General features: G+C 45.0%; 1 protein-coding gene across 2 annotated transcripts in view; it reads right to left on the minus strand.

The window, feature by feature from the left end:
* Positions 1-18806: 18806 nt before the first annotated feature.
* The window catches only part of MTR (5-methyltetrahydrofolate-homocysteine methyltransferase), a 153878-nt gene continuing 152385 nt past the window's right edge, over positions 18807-20299 (minus strand). For both annotated transcript variants that reach the window (XM_088477398.1, XM_088477397.1), the window contains exons 32-33: positions 19834-19946; positions 18807-19557 (exon numbers count right to left, since the gene is read on the minus strand). In XM_088477398.1, the coding sequence (XP_088333524.1) occupies positions 19468-19557; positions 19834-19946 (203 nt within the window). In that variant the 3' untranslated portion in view covers positions 18807-19467. The remainder of the gene's footprint in view (positions 19558-19833; positions 19947-20299) is intronic.

Consider the following 20299-nt stretch of genomic DNA (forward strand, 5'->3'; position numbering starts at 1 on the left):
CCCAGCCGCAAGGCCAGGAGTGATTTTGGCTCTATCAGAGCCAAAATCACTCCCACTGACATCACTAGTGATGTCAGTGGGGCCGGCTTCAGACGGTAGCTGTTCCCATGGGAACGCCTCCGTCTGGCAGCCACGCCCCCGGCACGCCCACCAAAGGGGGCGTGCTGTCAATCAACATCGACAGCACGCCCCCTTTGGTGCGAGACCCGGAGCGATGGAAAGTCCTTCGCTCGCCGGGTCTCGTGCATGCGCACGACGGAGCTCCCTCCGTCGTGCGCATGCGCAGTGGGGACCATCGACCCACTTGCAAACGTACTGCCGCTCGCGAGTGGGTCTGAATGACCCCCATAGTTGGAGAGCCTACAGACTGTGTGTCCAGCTACATCGCCGCCATGGCCACGCCCCCTACAACAAATGTATTTAATGATTTCCTTCGCTCAGCAGAATGGGTGAACCTTCTACTAGACCGCTGCTTAGTAGTAAAAAGCTTTTACTTATTATGGACCTCATTTATTAACAAGTTTTATCACCAAAACGAGTGATAAATTTCACTGTGTATGATAAATGGTGCTCCAGCCAATCAGCTCCCAACTGTCAACTGTTAGAAAAATGACAGTTGGGAGCTGATTGGCTGGAGCATAATTTATCGTACATAGTGAAATGTATCACTCGTTTTGGTGATAAAACTCATTAGTAAATGGGGGCCTGAATCTTCTGTGGCATGCAAATGTATTCTACAGATGTGGATCTCTAGTGACTCCCCGACTATGCCCTTGTTTTAAGCTGTGTTATGCCTTCCGCATAGACTGGCTAGAGGCCACACTCCACAAAGACACAAGCACAGAAAAGTTCTTCCAAATTTGGGAGGGCAATATAAACTAATTATCAGTTGACCTTAAACAGCAATTACACAAATATTTTCATTCTACCCAATGGTATGAAACAAGGCAGCTGTTGGTTGGGGGTATAACTATTGAATTAACTTCTGTTCCTTGACTACTGGGAAATGTTATTGACCATGCCTACTCTGATTATTCTATGGCCTTGTACCTGACACCTGTATACTGGTGCTATGTATAAGTATAAAAATTAAAATATGGGTGCAGGGTGTGTGGTGCGGGCCCCCCCTGGACCCAAGGGCCCGTGTTCACCACACACCCTCAACCCATTATAATATAAATACACCCCTGAGTGCAGAAACGCAGAAACAGGGCCTTATATTTTATTAGGTAGCACCAACAACATGCTTATGCAGAAACTTGTAGCACTGTAATTGATACTTGCATGGAATCATAGGCAGGGCCGGATTGAGGGCCACAATGGCCTGCGGCTGAAAATGATCAATGACCTATTGTGAGAAGCAGAGAAGGCGTGACCTGTGCTGTGTGGGTGTGGCCACTGCCATGTGGGCGTGTACACTATCTACGTAATCAGCCCCAATGTCTCCTTAAATATGTAAAAGTAGAAAAATTGCATCATTATGTGAGAAAAATTGAAATACAAATGTAATACTTCTGATTTATGGCTGAAATGTGGGTGGCTGGTAATCATGGTTTCAGCAGCAGCACCTTCAGTATCTTCCTGCATAACAGTATACACTGTCCTCGCTGCACTATAAGCCTATAATTCTTTCCTTTTTGCACTAAAGCCCAGTGTTATTATTACAAATGTGTATAAGAGCACTACTAATGTGTGGCTTTATGTATATAAGGGGTACTACTACAATGTGGCGTTTTTGTGTGTATAAGGGGCATTACTACTCAGTGCCATAAAGTGAAAACGGGCCCTACTGTGCGGTGTAATGTGAATAAGGTTGCAGTGCTGCGTAGTGTCATTTAATTTGGTACTATTGTGTGACCACACCCCCACGCACTGTCCTTGATTAAACTTTAAAGTATGGGGGGGTGGGGGGGCAATTCTCTCTTTGGCACAAGCCACCAAAATGTCTAGTTACGGCTCACCGTGAAGATGATCATCTTGTTCTAGAGCATACTTGCCAACTCTCTCTCATTGTCAGGGAGACTCCCTGAAATAGTAGCAATCTCCCTGACTCCCTGAAGAGTCTAGTAATCTGCCTTATTGCACCTTACCCCCATTATGAAGCTGTTATATATAAAGAAAAACAGAGCTATAAACATTCAAATGGGGTCATTAGTATCATTTCCCTGCATTGGTTATACGGCACAATGATCCCTATGGCTACATGCATTATCTGCAAAGTATCAGTGTCTTTTCATCAACAAGTAGATCTTACTAACTGCTTTGGGGCTCATTTACATTTGGATAACAATCAATTTATGACAAGTCCCTCAGATGTAGCAGTACGCGTCCACTTTAATGCGCGCCCATAGGTGTAGCGGGAAGCAATGCCGACCTCCAGCTGCCCGACTGCTTAATCCCGGCAAGGGTTAAATGACAGGCGTCGAAATCCCGACGCCTGTCATTTTACCTACACCGGGAGACTGGTGCCCGGCGTCCCGATCGGACAGCCGCGGGGGGAGGGTTAGGTTTAGGGCTTCCAGGGGGGGGGGAACTTAGGGTTAGGCACCCCCCCCGGGAGGTTAGGGTCAGGCTAGGGGAAGGTCGTACACAGAGAATGGGATTGAAACGACAGCGTCTGGCCAAAGGGAGGAAATCCCGACAACGGCAAGTAAGTAATCTTAGGTTACAAACATCAACAAACGAAATCATCAGATTTTTCCATTATTACTGCAACAAAACATAGGAGCGGTCATATGACCACCCCAGGTAAAGAGAGTTAAAAACAGTAAAATTAGATTTTCTAATGGTTTTGGAAAAATTATTTCATCACTTTTGCCCAAATTATTAAAAGCCAAACAATTTTGTAACCATAGATACCTAAACAACATGGCAGCGAAGCTTCAAAATTTTAAAAGGGTCAATTGACCACAGTTAAAACCAGTGGCGTAACTATGGAGGGTGCAAGGGATGCACTTGCTATGGGGCCCGGCGGCTTAGGGGGCCCAGCAAGCAACCCCCTGCACCCTTCCAAGTTTTTTTTTCTTTTTGGTACATGGTCACCAGCACCGACACCTTACATCCTCCAATACCACACAGCCACTGTGCTGCTGCGGAGCTTATGGTCACGTGAGATGATGACATCATCATCTCACGAGTTTTAGTTTTCTCCAGGCTCCAGGACTGGCAGATGCAGAGTCGCAGTCTACTGTGGCCCCTCTGCATACTTACCTGATTCCCCAGCACAGGGCACTGGAGCTCAGCCGCCCAGCCCGTCTTCTGCTTCAGCCACACAATGACGCCGATACAGAGCAGCAGGAAGGATTTGCCGCTCCGCCCTCGACTGTTCCAGGGCTGCGGACAACATCGTGATTCTCACCTGAGCAAAGTGCCGGTCTGAGGCACCTGCACCCGGGTACCTCGCATCACTCCCATGTTCCCAGGCAACAAATAAAGGAGGCCCCCCAGCATTTTTGCATACAGATGAGGTCAGTGTAATGCCTAGAGTCTGTGCTAGCCCTTACTGAGAGGAATGGTGTATGTGTGTCCCGCCTCCAGACACCTCACCCCCCCCCCCCACACACACACACCCTCCCTACCTTCATACATCATTCCACCCACCCACCTACCTCTACCCTGCCTCCAGAGACCCTGCACTAGTCCCCCCCACCCTGCCTCCAGACACCCCTTTCCCTCCCTCCCTGCTTCCAGAACACCCCTCCTTCCCCTTCTGTCATAACTACCACAGATAGTACATCTTTCCTTGCTACCAGACCTAACCTCTCCCTATTAGCAGACACCCCCTTACTTGCTGCTGACCATACTGCACCCTCCATGCTTCCAAGCTCCTTCCCCCATGGTTCGCTTGGCTGTATTTCCCCTTTGCGCTAGGGACCTAGAAGTGACGTGAGTGAGGGCGGAAGTGCAGTTCCTGCCCATGACAGCCAGCTAAAGAAGAACTTTGTCCCCACTTACACAAGTTTGTTGTCTCCTCACGGGCTCGCTGCGCTCGCAACATGGTTATATTCCCCCTCTATGCCCACTTGGATGGCAGGGAATGACGCTGGACGCTGGCTGATGAAGTCAGGGTCCTCTCCTCTCCGAAGGGGATTTAGACATTACCTTCCCCATACTGCCATACTACTCCCCTTTACTGCCAGTCCCCCCTCATACTTCCAGAACCTTCCCCATCCATACTGCCAGACTCCTCCCCCCACCTCCCCCAAACACACATACTCTGGATTAAGTGGTGATGTCCGTCCTATAAAGAGCAGGGCAGTTTCTGCATTATTGTTTGGGGTAAAAGCATTAATAAATAGTCTCCTATACTTTTATTTTACAGTACATGGACCTAGGGGGGCCCATGGAAACTTTGCTATGGGGCCCCTCTAGGTCTAGTTACGCCCCTGGTTAAAACCTAGTGTTAAACATCACTTTAAATAATTTTGACAAGGACTTCAGGTGGGCGGAGCATCGTGATGGCTGCTTTTTATTGAAGTTCCGTCTTTTCTACACTTAATTGGCCTCCATCTACAGCTATTTAAAGCCCTTTATACTGAAAAAAAGGTGATTTCAGATGATGGCTGTGGAAAGCTACACATAGGGGCAGATTCAATTAGCCGCGGGGTTCTCCCCGCTACTAATTGCTGTCCAAAATCCCAGCGGCGTGGGAAAAAGCTATTCAATTAAATAGCCTTTTTCCCACGCCGTAAAATTGGAACTCGCGCGGAAACACATTGATTCCGCGTAAACGGCGGAATCAATGGGTTTTTTCCACACGCGCAAGGCTGATTTGGTTATTTTAACGTGGATTTGACCTTGCACCTCCATGACCTGCAAGGTAAAGTCCGACTGCAGGGACTCGCGTGCGAGGAATCCCCGTCAATTGACATGGGGAAAACCCTGCGGCTAATTTAATCTGCCCCATAGCATTATCTATTTCTGTTGATGGAGCTCTATATCCTCCAGAACCTGGCCTAATCGAATAGGGGCCTGGTGGTATACTAGTTGGCGTGAGATGCCATCAACACCAACCCATCTCCCTCTGCCCTCCTTATCCTTTTACCCAGTCCCAACTTACCTATATTCCCTTTGAGTAAACTTCATCCCATTCTGCAGAATAGCTGGTTGTTTCTGGTGACTGCAGGCGGACTGCTTGGTGATACCTCCAGGGACAGGCTTGGCGAGGTACGATGTCTATACCGCACTGTGCCTGCTAACAATAATATCTTGTTGAGAAACCTACTGGATGTAATTTGGAGACTGAGTTCTTATACCTAATTAATGACCCATTTCTGTGGGCTTCCCAATTACATGTATGTCTACCTGGCACAATAACAACACCTCACTTATGGACATACGCTACTGAGTATTAAGGGAGCATTGTGGATCTGTATTTTAATTTTGCCAGTACCCGATCAAAGACACTTACCTGAGAGATTGGCAGCTGTGTGAGACCCTTTTGCCTTTCTCCCATTGGATTGAACACTGCTGGAGGTCCAGCTAGTTGGATGACTGTGACATCGACTGGAAGAGGTTGGCCCTGCTGCCTCTGTCGCACCTGGTGTTACTATTCTCTCGCACAGGAGATATCGCAGGAATGCTGACCAGGACAAGGTATGATGGATGAGTGGCAGTCCTTACACTACTAGGGCTAGCTGGAGTGTGGTTGCAGTAAATTACACTACAAGAATAGATAGGGTACACTAGAAGCAACAAATAATGGTCTGGGTATGTCTTGGGACTAGGGCAGGAATGACCAGGACTGTAGTGTGTACTGCAGGATTACAAGACAAGACTAGACTAGACTAGACAAGACAAGAATGGACTATGACAAGACTGACAGAAAAACAGACAAGAACTGGATGCAGTAAAATAAACACAGGATACTAGATAAGGCCTAGAAGCCGTGGTGCGACTAGACAGCCGGGAAGTGGCTTGGAGAGCCAGGTGATATTGGGCTGAGTAAGCAGCCTGTGGACTGAGTTGCGGCTGGGGCAGCTGAGGTGCGGCTTTGAGAGTCGGGTAGTTCTTGACAAGAAGCAGCCTGCGAGCTGAGGTACGGCTGGGACAGCAGAGGTGCGGCTTTGAGAGCCGGGTAGTTCTTGGCAAGAAGTAGCCTGCGGACTGAGGTGTGGCTGAGACAGCCGAGGTGCGGCTTCGAGAGCCAGATAGTTCTTGGCAAGAAGCAGCCTGCGGGCTGAGGTGCGGCTAAGACAAAGTCACTGGTGTTGGTGCGCCGGATAGTGCACTAATGTCACTGAAGTGCGGCCCGTGCCATTGGGTTGACACGAGCAGTTGACGCTATAGTGCGGCCTGTGCCGCTGGGTTGACTCAAGGAGCTGACCCTGTAATGCGGCCTGTGCCGCCAGGTTGACACAAGCAGCTGAGATGGACTTGGCAGGGTCCTAAACAACAGACAGGTCGATTCAGATGCTTCAGTAACACATACTGGAGGCAGCGAGGTGGAGAACAGTGCAGGTAACAAGCTGAATGCAGACAGACAGGATTGTGGTATAATACTGCAGGGCTGAATGGTGACAGGATCCAGATTCAATAACAGAAGAACTCTGTAGACCGGCAAGCACTCAGGAAACAACACAACAAACATACACTGATAATGAGACAGTATAACCGGCATGGAGTGAAGGGCTGGCTGTAACTTAAAGGAAACAGGGTCCAATCAGAACCAATTCCTGGAGAGAGCACTTCCTAATCAAAGGCATGTGTGCACCTGCTCTGCACACAGACTGCTAGTAAATTAGTGAGCACATGATACAAAACACACAGACAGACATGAATGACAGGCTATGATCTAAACACAGACAAGGCAAGATTTCCAGTTACCTGCAAAAGCCGGAACAAGGACAGGACATAATGCAGTGTCCCAGTGATCTGGGAACTGCCACCAAGATGATCTGCTAACCGCAGATCCTAACACCTGGTTGGCGAGATCACTCTAGGCACCAGACTCAACTTACAACTTCCCCTCGTGTAGGCATGCCCTTCTTATGCACACATCATGCCCTAATTGATGCTTGGAAACTGCAGAATGCATCTAGCAAAGAAGTTACTTTTTACTCTCGAGTGCATTACTCATTTACCAGGAATGACTATTTTATTATAGCTGAATACTTATTCTCTTGTATTGCATGTACTTTCATCGACGACATTATAATTCTCGACCATGAGCCAAATGTAATAGAGTGAGAGTTTCGCAGTAAACTCTCACACTATTACATTGCTCGAATTGTATCTTGTTCTATTTAAAAAGGTTTTTATCTGTGTATAATAATCATATTTTGATAAATTGTGTATTTATGTTTGCTGTGTTAAATGAGTACTCGACCAGTAGCTACCAGAGTCAAATTCCTTGTATATGTTGTATACTTGGCCAGTAAAGCTGATTCTGATTCTGCAATGGGAAAACATCTGGATGAGTTTAAATTGTGAGAGTTGTTTGAGTATGAAAAACATGCGAGTTCTCGGACCCTATTACATTGGCTGAGTTTAAAAAGTGAGAGAAAACCCACATTTTCTAAACTCTCACCCTATTACATTTGGCCCCAAACCTGCATTGTTTTTGATTTGCCAAAGTCACAATCCTCTTTGCACAACCTGCCTTTGGAGCTTACCTTCCTTCCTCTCGCAAAACGAGGACTTTCAGAACCATCTGAGAACCAAATGGCAGGAAAGCCTGGATGATAACAGATCACTGGGACAACACAGTGTGGCTTTGGGAAGCATCAAAGGCAGTTATGAGGGGTAACATTATATCCTATTTAGCAAAACATAATAGGGGTCGAAAAGAGAAGCTGCATCCTTTGACTAGTAGACTCCATAATTTGTATCAACACTACTTGTCATTCACTACAGCTGCAAACAAACCACTTATCTTCAAAATAAGCTACTCCTGGAAGCATTTATTTTGCAGGAAGCTAAAATTAATATGGATTTTACTAAAAGCTATTAGTATTGTTGGGGAGGAGGGGGGGGGTAAGGCAGGTAAACTTCTGGCAAAATAAGAAACACTACATTACCAAATTCTACGATCCCTCTACAGCACAGGTTCTCAAACTCTGTCCTCAGGACCCCAAACAGTGCATTTTTTACAGATCTCCTCACAGAATTACAAGTGAAATAATTAGCTCCACCTGTGGATCTTTTAAAATGTGTCAGTCAGTAATGAATACACCTGTGCACCTGCTAGGTGAACAGGAAAACATGACCTGTGTGGGGTCCTGAGGGCTGAGTTTGAGAACCACTGCTCTACAGGGACGACATGTACTTCTCAGCCTGACATTTCCACATGGTTAGAATCCTATTTTCAAACACGGTATCCATCTGACTCGCCCATACCTGGTGCCATCTGTGCATTTCTTAGGGATGCCCTCCGACCACAGTTGTCTGCCCAACAGAGGGAACATTTACATGAGGACATTGCAGAAAGTGAAGTTGCTATTGCAATTGAACCCTTTAATTAAACATGTTCCCAGGTCCTGACGGCTTTAGTGCTAATTACTATAACATTTTCAAAGCTGATTCCTACTCTAACTTATTTCAGCAAATCCATTCTTATAATATTGCATATCTCTCCTTTAATGAGGCAATAACAATTGTAGCCTAAACCAAATAAAAACACTACTCTGTTTGCATCATACAGTATAGACCAATTACACTCCAGGACTATAAAATACTATCAAAACTCATTATCTACCAGAGTGCAGAAGTAGGTGCTATTGCTTCTCGCTCCTCACCAACTCGGCTTCACACACGGACGTGATTCAGTAATCGGCAATCGCTCGGCAACCACGGTTCTGTCCACTTCTCCGGAACATAAGAAATCTTCTAATATCTTATTAAGCTTTGATGCCGAGAAGGCTTTTGATAGGATCCTTTATTATTCAATCTGGTGCTAAACTCACTTATCCGTACTCTTCTAAACTGGTTACTTGTATGCGGGGTTACAATAGGAGAGCACCAATTAAAGCTTTTAGCCTTCGCAGATGATCTGCTACTTTTCATAGTGAACCCTGAGACAAGCTTGAACCCTCTATTTGACAAACTGACACTATTTGGGATCCTCACTGGATTTAAAGTGATCTCTAAATCCACAGAAATGGCTTCAGGTAACCAACCACTTCAACCCACGGGTCGTTTGGATGGTTTGCAGTGGTCGATATCCCATATTTGGGTATTAACTTCCCTAAAAATTATTCATAACTTATATTATTTAAATGTTACCTATGATAAATATTGTTTTTTTTGCAGAGATGGAGGCTTGGCAACATTTTCAACTTTCATATTTGGGTAGGGGCAACTTGATTAAAATTATATTTCCCAAATTGTTATATCCATTACCTGGTACTCTATATCCTATTTACCTTGATAGATGGAAAAGGGAAATCAACAACATTCTGAAAATGTATTTGTAATTATAAACAACTGAAAATAAGTTTCAAAATCCTTCAAAGAACTAGGACGAAGGGTGGAATTAACTCTCCAAACGTACTTAATGTATCTGCAGATTGCTGCATGATTATAAAGGATTGGATCCTTTGCAGGAATCTTTATGCTAATTATACGCTGGAAAGGCAGTTCATTTCTACTTTAGACCTAGTTAGGTTTTGCATATGTCTAAACGTGACATACCTCCATCTCTGCTCAACAATGCCCTCCTGATGTTAGTATGGTGCACGTGGCACTCTATTCATAACAAATGTATGCTTCATTCCTCCTACTCTCTGCACCTCCCTCTGCTGGGTAGCAACAATTTCCAGAACAACGCTTCTTCCCGTCCATTTAAAATATGGGAGTGCCAGGGCTTACAGACAACCAGACAACATTCCAACACCATATTCAAACGACCTGTCATTCGCATAAGCACATTCTCGTTCTGACTTTATACAGACTTGGGATCTAGCCTTCTTACAGGCACAACATTGCAGATGTATTAAGCTCTGGACAGTGATAAATTGGAGAGTGATAAACTACCAATCAGCTCCTGTCATTTTTCAAACACAGCCTGTAACATGACAGTTGGGAGCTGAGTGGCTGGTAGTTTATCACTTTACAATTTATCACTTTCCAGAGCTTAGTACATCTGCCCCATGAATAGAGTCATAGTTTCTCTCTTCTGTGGACTGAGAAAACCAACTGAATACTGCCTTTTTGGCTGCGGGATACCCTGGTAAGGCTATATCCTATTTTTATCAGATATTAAGAATACCTTATTTTACTGGAAGGTATTGTACAGTTATTACTAAATGGCAAACACACTCCACCTCTAACAGAGGATGTTATTCTACGCACTCTTCCATATTCTCTTAGCATGACCCCTGTTACTATTGATAGAGAGATGTTCTAGATTATTTTATAGAGATTACCTATCTCCTAATTGTTGTCACCTTATTGGTACAGCCAACTCTTCGGCCTGTCCGTAGTGTGCACTCCCTGGCTGGCTACACACTGATAGATATATCAAAAGATAGATCAGTCATCTGCTGGTGTGTAAGGGCCGCCGATCGCCCGTACACATGATGCGGGACCCGGTGGTGATTGGCAGCTCAAATTTTGCTATCGACGGTAACAATAATATACTGCAAATTTATGTGTGTGCAGCAAATAAAACAGGGGATTTTGTCATGATTTGATCAAAGCATGTAAGCCTGCAGCCCAGCATCAAGGGACCCAATTTTTCTGCAGGTCCCCAACACTAGGATATATGCCCAGCACATCATTACATTATAGTTAAGTGTACTCTCCTCCTAGATACAGAGGGGCACATCTATACAGGGGCTGGCTGTTAGCCACACCCAACTAGGCCTTTTGTAGTCTTAATTGAAAGCTGCCATGATAGCACAAGGCAACATTTTTAAACAAAACAGAAAAGAAATATGCCCGCGCTCGGTTTTACCCATATCAGGGGCGGATTGGGCCGATCCCTTTGTTCTCTTTAGTGGCTGACGGCCACCCTTTACCCCTCCCACCTGATGGGCCGATCCCTTTGTTCTCTTTAGTGGCTGACGGCCACCCTTTACCCCTCCCACCTGATGGGCCGATCCCTTTGTTCTCTTTAGTGGCTGCCGGCCGACACCCTTTAACCCTTCCCATCTGCCCCGGGCCCCAGTCCCCAGCCCAGCTGCCGCTATCGGAGCTCCCAGCTCCAATCAGGCAGCATTACAGCTTGAGCAGAACACTGTAAATAAAGAAAACTGGCCAACAGGGGAGCTGCTGCGCATGCCCAGCCGCAGCAGCTCCTCCTTCCATAAGCCTTTGCGGAGCCCCGTCGTCACCATTGACGGCTCCGCCTCCAGCCTTTCCTGCTTCACTTTTTCTGCTGTCACTCACAGTGAACTCTGCATCTGCAAAACCAAACAGCCTGCACAAGGCAGCGCAGCTAGACCAGAAGCGAGAAGGTAGAACGCTATAATATAGTGAATATGTGCAATAACACCCTGCTCTCTCTCCCTCGTACAGCTCCAAACACTTCCCCCCCCCATTCCCCAGCACCCCCTCCGGTTCCCTTTCCTGCTCTCTCTTCACTGCTCTAAACACAACCCCCAACCCATACACGGCATACCCAACCCCCCCTCATCCCACACAGGTCCCCCTTACAGCTCTTTTCACAGCTCCAGACACTTTCCCCACCCCATCTGCGGCACAACCGACCCCCCTCCCTCCCTCGCAGTTACCATTTCCTGCTCTTTTTCACAGCTCTAAACACTTTCCCCACCCCATCCACGGAACCCCCGACCCCCCCCCCCTCTCCCACACAGGTCCCTCTTACTGCTCTCTTCCTTCACAGCTACACACACACCTCCCCCACCCCATCCACGGCCCCCCCGACCCCCCGCACAGGTCCCTCTTACTGCTATCTTCACAGCTACACACACCTCCCCCACCCCATCCACAGAAACCCCAACCCCCCCCTCTTCCACACAGGTCCCTCTTACTGCTCTCTTCACAGCTACACACACCTCCCCCACCCCATCCACGGCACCCCCAACCCCCCCCCCCTCTCCCACACAGGTCCCCCTTACTGCTCTCTTCACAGATCCAAACACTTCCCCCACTCCATCCACGACACCCCCCACCCCCCATCTCTCCCACACAGATCCCCCTTACTGCTCTCTCTTTACAGCTCCAAACACCCCTTCTGCAGCACACTCCTCCTCTTTCACAGGTATCCTTTTCTGCTCTCTTCACAGCTTTAAACACTTCCCCCACATCATCCATGGCACCCCCGACACCCCCTCCTACCAGGTCCCCCTTACTGCTCTCTTCACAGCTCCAAACATTTCCCCTACCCCGATTTGCAGCACCCCCATTCCCCGCTCCCTCACACAGGTCCTCCTTACTGCTGTCTTCACAGCTCCAAACACTTGCACCACCCCATCTGTGACACATCTAACCTCCCCCCATTCCCCCACAGGTCCCCTTTCCTGCTTTCTTCACATCTCCAAACACTTTGTCTATCCCCATCCATGATATCCCCGACCCCCTTCCCACACAGGTCCGCCTTACTGCTTTCTTCACCGCTCCAAACACTTCCCACACCCCCTTCTACGGCACCCCAGACCACCCCTCTGCCACACATGTCCCCTTTCCTGCTCTCACCTCACAGCTCCAAACACTTGGCAAACAGTGTAAGTGACTAAAATAGATGAACTTTTTCTGAAATGTGTACAGTACGTCTGTCATTAAGGTGGTGATGTGCTGTTATTTTGTCAGCTGTGTTTCTGTGGGGGCGATTCAATCCAGCGTGATGTTGAATAGCCCGGGAAGGAGGTCCCCGAGCTATTCAATTGACTGCGCCGACTGAGAGGATTTCTGCTCGCACCCTCCTGAGATAAGAGCAGAAATCCGACTAAAGTGTCAGCTGAGATGCTATTTTCTGACCAAACGTGGCGCTAACAGCATCGCGGCCCTGAATTTAGTCACCCAGCTTAAGGCACGGTAACCAACATTCTCCAACTTAATTGGTTTTAATCGGATTTAACAGCGCCGTCAATTGAATAGTTCTGTTTGTATAGATGTTTAGTAAAGATTCGGGACTCACAAAGTGCATCAGAAATGTGTTGGGCGTTCCTGTTCGGTTACATAGGATTGGCTAATCAGATGCAGATATATTGATGTGCTTGTTAGTGGAGTGACACAGGAGTGTTGCGGAAACTGGTTTCATGTAGAGACGCTGAATCGCTCACATTGGATAATCTGGACCTAGTGTAGTTGGTGCACGTTTCAATAGCGCAACTGATGTTGGAGTCTAAAGATGCACAAGCATGATTGCAGTATCTGTGCACACTGACAGTGGGTGTCTCAGTACTTGCACATTCAGATGCACGGATGTACACCAGGGAAGGGCATTGTAGTGGCATTAGCACTAAGTCACAGGAGGGAGGATCCTGCTCCCCTCCACAGACCTCACCCCCTCAACAGAGCCCGTCCCCATTAGGGCTGCAGCCAGAAATTTCCCGGCTGGTTTTCCATCCCAATCCGCCCCTGACCCATATCATACATGGTACCAGCAGCATGGCAATATCAATGCCATAAATGTATACAAAACAGAAAAACTTTTGATATCAGCGCTAACAATAATAATAATGTGCTATCATGGCAGCTGGGCATATATGCTAGTATTAGGGACCTGCAGAAAAATGGGGACCCTTGTTGCTGGGCTGCAAGCTTAAATGCTTTGATGAAATCATGACAAAATCACCTTTGTTTTATTTGCTGCACACACATACATTTGCAGTATATTATTGTTAGCGCCGATAGCAAAAGTTATTCTGTCTTACTTGTGATGTCCATAGGGTTTCTCAGAAGTCCGATGGTGCTACCAATGTGTGACCGATGGTGCGTCTTTGTACGCAAGCGGCAGATTTAAGACGCTAGTGGACGTTTCAATACAAATCACGATGGCGTTACATTTGCATATTTCCTCATAATAGCCGCAATGGGTTCAGATCCACCTCTGAAACTGGCCCATAATCTTTGGATGGTATTAGACCTTGGCAGCAGTTGCTTAGCCTTTCTGTACTCGGAAGAAAATTGATCGCTTTACTTTTTATCCTTCGCCACCACAGGCTTTTTTTGGAGCCAGTGTCCCGGCATGACAACATTGGTAAATTGCCCCAGTATAACATCACTTATTGACACAATATGCGGTTATAAGAAATTAAACTTATTGGGGTGAACCTCCAAAGATATTTTTATTTCAACCAATCAACTAGTTGGATGGTTGGACAGAAAATCTTTACGTGTGTATGCACCTTAAGGCTGGGTACACACAAAGATTTTCTGTCCAACCATCCAACTAGTTGGCTGGTTGGAATAAAAATCTGGTAACATATGGGAGTAACTGATGATCAGCAATTTGCTCCTAAATGGCAGAAAACAGATGAAAATGGTCGTTCAGACAAGTTTGTTACATGTTTGATCTAAACAATTGTTCAAACAACAGTTTTTGTCCATTTTCCGGCGTTTGGGAGCAAATTGCCGATTGTCATTTGCTTTCATACATTACCAGATTTTCATTCCAACCAATCAGCTAGTTGGATGGTTGGACAGAAAATCTTTATGTGTGTATGCAGCTTTAGGCACAAAGCTTGTGATAAAAAAAAAATGACCCAGATCACAGATATGCTACAGTAGTGTTATTATTTTACAGTATTCTCAAGCAACTTGTCACTTTCTATGTACGGTGTGTCGAAGCCAGATGATTGGCTGAGACCAAATCTTTTAAATTAATATCTGGAAACGCCATTTTTCGTCGCCTTTGATGACGCCATTTTGCGTCGTCAGCACGATACCATTGTGTACAACGCTATACTTGGTTATTAGCGTTGTGCGTCTAACTACTGCATATTGTTGAAAGTCAAATCAAAACCTATACGCACATTAGATAATACGTATAAAATATACAAGACGTGCAACGCATACTAGCGAAAGTACACAATATTCTCACACATTCACGCACTTATAAAACGGTTCCCTCACATTAAGCTTGATATTAGAGGTTTTATTAGCAAATGCTTATGTTGTGAAATGTAATGTATATGATATTTAAGGTGCAGAAACTAGTAGACAAGTCATGTTTGGTACCATTCTAAATCCCAGTTTATTCGCAGATCTCCGGTTCTATCGGCAAGGAGATCGCATCATGCGTCTGCAAGTTATGAATTATAGGGAATTATTGATTAGAATGTATACTTCTGTATGTAGTGTCTTTGGCTAGTTTAAACCAGTTCTTCGGCGGGAAAATCACACTAATAAATTTCTGAGGAACTGGGCCATACCCCTAGTGACACTGTAGGAACTGACCTATGACCTGCATCGTACCAGAATGTCGAGGAGCAAGAACCAATGGAAATCTGTCATCTAGTTTCTTTGTTAGAGCTGAACTCTGTAAGGTATATAACCTGAGTACTGATTATAGTATGCAGCCATTCTCCTTGGATGACCACAGGCTTCTGGATTGATGACTGGATACTGGGACCAGTGCGCACGCGTATGTATCGGCTTGTACCTTTGTATTTACTTGCTTTTTGCGCTAATTGTCTAGATCACAGCGAGTTATACTTTTCATTGAATACTTTTTGTGCTTTGGAACCACAATTGGATTGGAAAGCAATTATTTCTTATGCGACTTGCAGCGCTAAATAGCGACATTTAGGTATAGAGATTAAGGGTTATCAATAGTTGAAAAGTAAGCAGACAGGAAATGCTGTGAGCTGCTTTGCTCTTTGGTATATATTAATTTTTAAAATTTGAGGTAAAAATAAGCAAATATTTCTACAAACTATTCTTGCAATATGCATTTTAAGCAAAGCAAGTTCCACTGACAAAGTTGTAATGTTTTTTTTTTGTTTCAAAACTATTTGTCATTGGAGGGAAACCTGTCAGGGGGTGGCTTGCTGTGACAGGGCCCCCACAGATATTACTGTAACTGTAATGTTCTGGGGTCCAGAATAATTCAGACACACTGACAGCATTCTCTCACTCTGCTCCCAAAGTTCTGATGCCTTGTGTGTTATAGCCGCATTCTTCTCATGGTGCTGGTCATGTGACGTGCGGATCCTGCAGCTGTCTGTGGGCCGTGCAGCGCTGTCATTTATCAAGTGAGCACATCGCTCAACCACTGTTATACAGTTCTGCTACTTAATAGTAGTTCCTATAAAATTGGCTTTAAGATGTCAGTAATGGGTACAGGTATAAATATTAAGTTTCACTTTATTGACCACAAAACAAAATAAAATTGTTTTCGCAAATTAATCAGACATTGAGAAATACCAGTTTTCAAATATATCTCTCAAGGATGAAGATTTGTCAGGAGGCTGATAATTTCTATGGGCAGCCCTGACCACTTAATGATCATTAGATATCTCCATAGTACAGTGTACGTGCAGGTATGTTTCTCAGCAGAGTTTCACTATTCAGGAGAACAGATCTCTCCTGACACTATCACAACTTACCGCAGATTCATGGCACCAAACCCCACCAGAAACAGAGGAACATGGCGGCTCCTGACATTGTACATCAGGAATCTCCCAGTAGACAAGTATGCCCCAGCCATCACCATATAACAAATTCATCATCAGTGCAAATAGCATTCCTGAGCCTACTCACTTGGGCCACATGAGGCAGCAGTTGCAGACAGGCAGCTGTTCTTGGTTGCTCAGATACATGTTACATATATATAGTGCAAAATGATTTATTACACCTCAGGAGAAAAGATGTAGGGATATTTATAAAAACTTATAGACAGAAAAGCGATCCTGTATGAGATCCATTAGACTGATTATAATATAGGAAGAATAAACCAAGGTAAACAATTGATGGTGTTCGGGCACAAATACACACAATTTAGGATTTCCCCTATGGCACCGAATATAGGGCCTGATTCAGACCCACTCGCGAGCGGCTGTCCGCTCGCAAGTGGGTCGATGTTCTGCACTGAGACGCGCCAGACGCGACGAGCGAAGGACTTTCCTTCGCTCGTTGTGTCTGATCAAAGGGGGCGTGCTGTCGATGTTGATTGACAGCACGCCCCCTTTGGTGGGCGTGCCGGGGGCGTGCCTCCCTGACGGGGGCGTTCCCAAGGGAACGCCTCCCATCAGAAGCCGGCCCACTGACATCACTAGTGATGTCAGTGGGAGTGATTTTGGCTCTGATAGAGCCAAAATCACTCCGGGCCTTGCGGTTGAAAACCTCAACCGCAGGCTCCGGCTCGCAGTTTCGATGGTCGCGATGGTCTCGACCATCGCGGCCATCAAACTGCACGCTCGTATAGGCTGTGGGTGGTGACCCACAGCTATACGAGCGTCCAGGAGGACGCTCCATAGTTATGGAGGACGGCCCTCATTCAGAGCGTGCGCTCTGCTCAGAGCGTACGGCTCTGAATGAGGGCCATAGTTTTTAAACTACTGGTCCATTACTAACCATTACATCATTAACAGCAAAGTGCTACAAAAATGTATTCTCTCTCAGAATACTTCTACTTACACTGATTTATCTCTATGGATCAACATGTGGCTGAATTAATACAGCTAGTTGTCACCCATTATGTGGTACATGGAAGTCCAGCATTTTCCACTGAAGACAAATTTATAAACCTAAATCCAGCGACAGCTCCTACCTGTAACTCCTGAGGGGTCTGCGGCTCTGCTCTCAGTCAGCTTGTGCGGGGTTACGATCCTGCACGAACGGTCAAGCAGCCCAGGCTTCTAGGGACTGCGTCAGCTGCAGCCCTTAGAGCCCGATTGGGCTGACATTATAGCAGGGAAGTGGCTTCCCATTGGAAGCTCTCTCTCTGCTAATTATAATGCTATTAAGGCTGAATCGAATAAATGGAATTTTCCCATAGAGAATTCCAGAGAGGGGGGCATGGTGTTTAAGAGGCTACACCTCGAAAGCTGTTGGACGTATTATAGTCTGGACTGGCAGTCTCAGGGGGAGAAAAGACCTCCCCATGGGACTGCCTGTCTGGCCGTGATTAGCAGGGAGCACTTTCAATGGGAAGCCACTGCCACGGCTAGACTGTACCTGTGGGTGGTGAATTTTACTAGGGGGGACTGCAATCCTGCAGTCCCTGGGTAACATCCACCACTACCTACATCAGTAAAAGATAAATAAAAGTAGGAAACATTTACATTCTGCAAAAAGCTTCATTTACAATTTCTGAGGTTGCATCCTTATTTAGGATTGAATAACGTAGTATTGCCAATATCTCCTTATCCTTTACATGACAATTTGACATCTAGTAGTGGCAAAGTAGTACACATTACATTAATACAATCCTCAACTGGAAGGAAATATTTCTTTCCAAAATAAATAAATAAATAAATAAATGAAATACTGGCACAAATGAGCTGTTTAATAAAAAGCACCAAAGCAATGATAGTGAATGTGCCAGGGCTAAAATACAGGTCTCACAGGAAGGCGCTGACTAAAGCAACACTGCTATAAAAGCAGATTAAATAATCTATCAAGAGAAGCTACACAGACCATTGTATGTTCCTGCAGGAAATAATCAGACCTGCTTTCTACAGTATAAAACAAAGGTCTAATGGAAAAAAGTATGTGGCAGGCCATGAATATTCTCCAAACTCATAATACTCATTCACATATACCATAAAGCAAAGATGACCAATCCGCCGTGGAAAAGTAAATTTTAAATTTGTAATAGTACATTGAATATGTAACTACTAGTAATGCAATGTCATTTTGCAATTAAATGGATTGTGGCTTTACTGGTCTATAAATGATTATACATCACTGTAGCTGAATGGTGCCAAAATGGTTGAAAAAAACATATATACACCAAGTTAAAATGATAATACTATTTTATTTCTCAACCATTTACCGACAACTGCTTTATGATGGCTAATGTAATTTGACTGTACAATCAATACAATTTCAATAAATTACTCAACCATTTTGTATAAAAGTATTGACATATTTAAAGTGCACTTAAGGAAAAGGCATCACTGTTAAGAAATAAAGTATTTATATTGCAGAGTCTGGAGCACCAGGTGTTGGTGTACTACAAAGCCCAGGACTGTGGCTGACAGAACGTGGTGGGGAGAACAGTTAAACAAAATCTGTAGCACAGCCCCCCCACCTATGCTGCCTTATAGGATCAATTTGAACTGTATTCTAAACATGAACCATTTTGCCAGTTCAGTAGTTAAACGATCATCAGTAAATTTTATGAGGGAGAATAACGGAAATTCTAATACCTAGTTTAGGCACCAATGTACTAAATTACTTGTAGTGTGAGACATACTCAAATTCTACTTTTGTGAAAAAATTATTCAAGTCGTTTTAAAGTCCTGTCAATGGCTTCCATAATAAAAAAAAATTCGAATTTCAATACAAGTAAAATTATCAGTTCAAGTATGGTTTCTGGTTCCACTGAGACATATGTACCATGAGCAGCATTTTATAACATTTATATTCTAATTTGTAATAGAAAGAAAACTCTGGTTATTCATCGGGGTCATAGCTGAGAATGGGACCGAGCCATTTCTGAACCTCTTCTACAGGCATGTGTTTCCTGCGTGAATAATCCTCAACCTAAAACAGATAATATATATTATTATGTAAAGAATCTTATAAAAATTAAAATAACTGCATTTTACAAAAGTAATCCCTTCGCCATCAAAGTACTGTAGGACAGTCTCCTCTTTCCAACGCATTTAGCTAACCATCCGCTATCCACTAAGTTTTCCACCCTAAATAATAAATTAGCAGCATTAGGCTTAAATGCACAGCCATTTTTTTTAACCACAAAATGCAACATATTAACAATATGTCCATGAATTAAAAGTTTTCATTAACAATAAAACATACCTGATCTTTATCAATTTTTCCAACAGCAAAATATTTGGACATTGGACTAGAAAACATTAAACCAGAGACTGCAGCAGCTGGTGCCATTGCAAGAGATTCTGTCAGCTTTATTCCTATTAATAACACAAGAAAAAACAGTTAGAACGGTTTATTCTATAAATGTGATAAAAGTGAAATAAAAATAGTGTACAGATTTCGTGGGGCAAGAATTACGCCACACAATAGTGTTTTTTAGGCTTTGGGTTTTCTATATTAAAGGCAAGGGCGTATTAAGAGAGGAGGGGGCCCGTGTGCATTCCCTGTCCCTGGCCTCCTCCTCTCCCCCCCCCCGCGGCCAGCGTACTGACAGCAGCAGTAGACTCCGGGCACTACCTGGAGTCTACTGCGCAGGTCACCAGGAAAATGGCGCGGCAGCCATTTTCTCTGGGATTTCCCTACTGCGCATACTGTGGGCATTTTCCAGGCG

This window comes from Taudactylus pleione, unplaced genomic scaffold (assembly GCF_031769625.1).
Source record: "Taudactylus pleione unplaced genomic scaffold, aTauple2 ptg000201l, whole genome shotgun sequence".
Taxonomy (NCBI): Eukaryota; Metazoa; Chordata; class Amphibia; order Anura; family Myobatrachidae; genus Taudactylus; species Taudactylus pleione.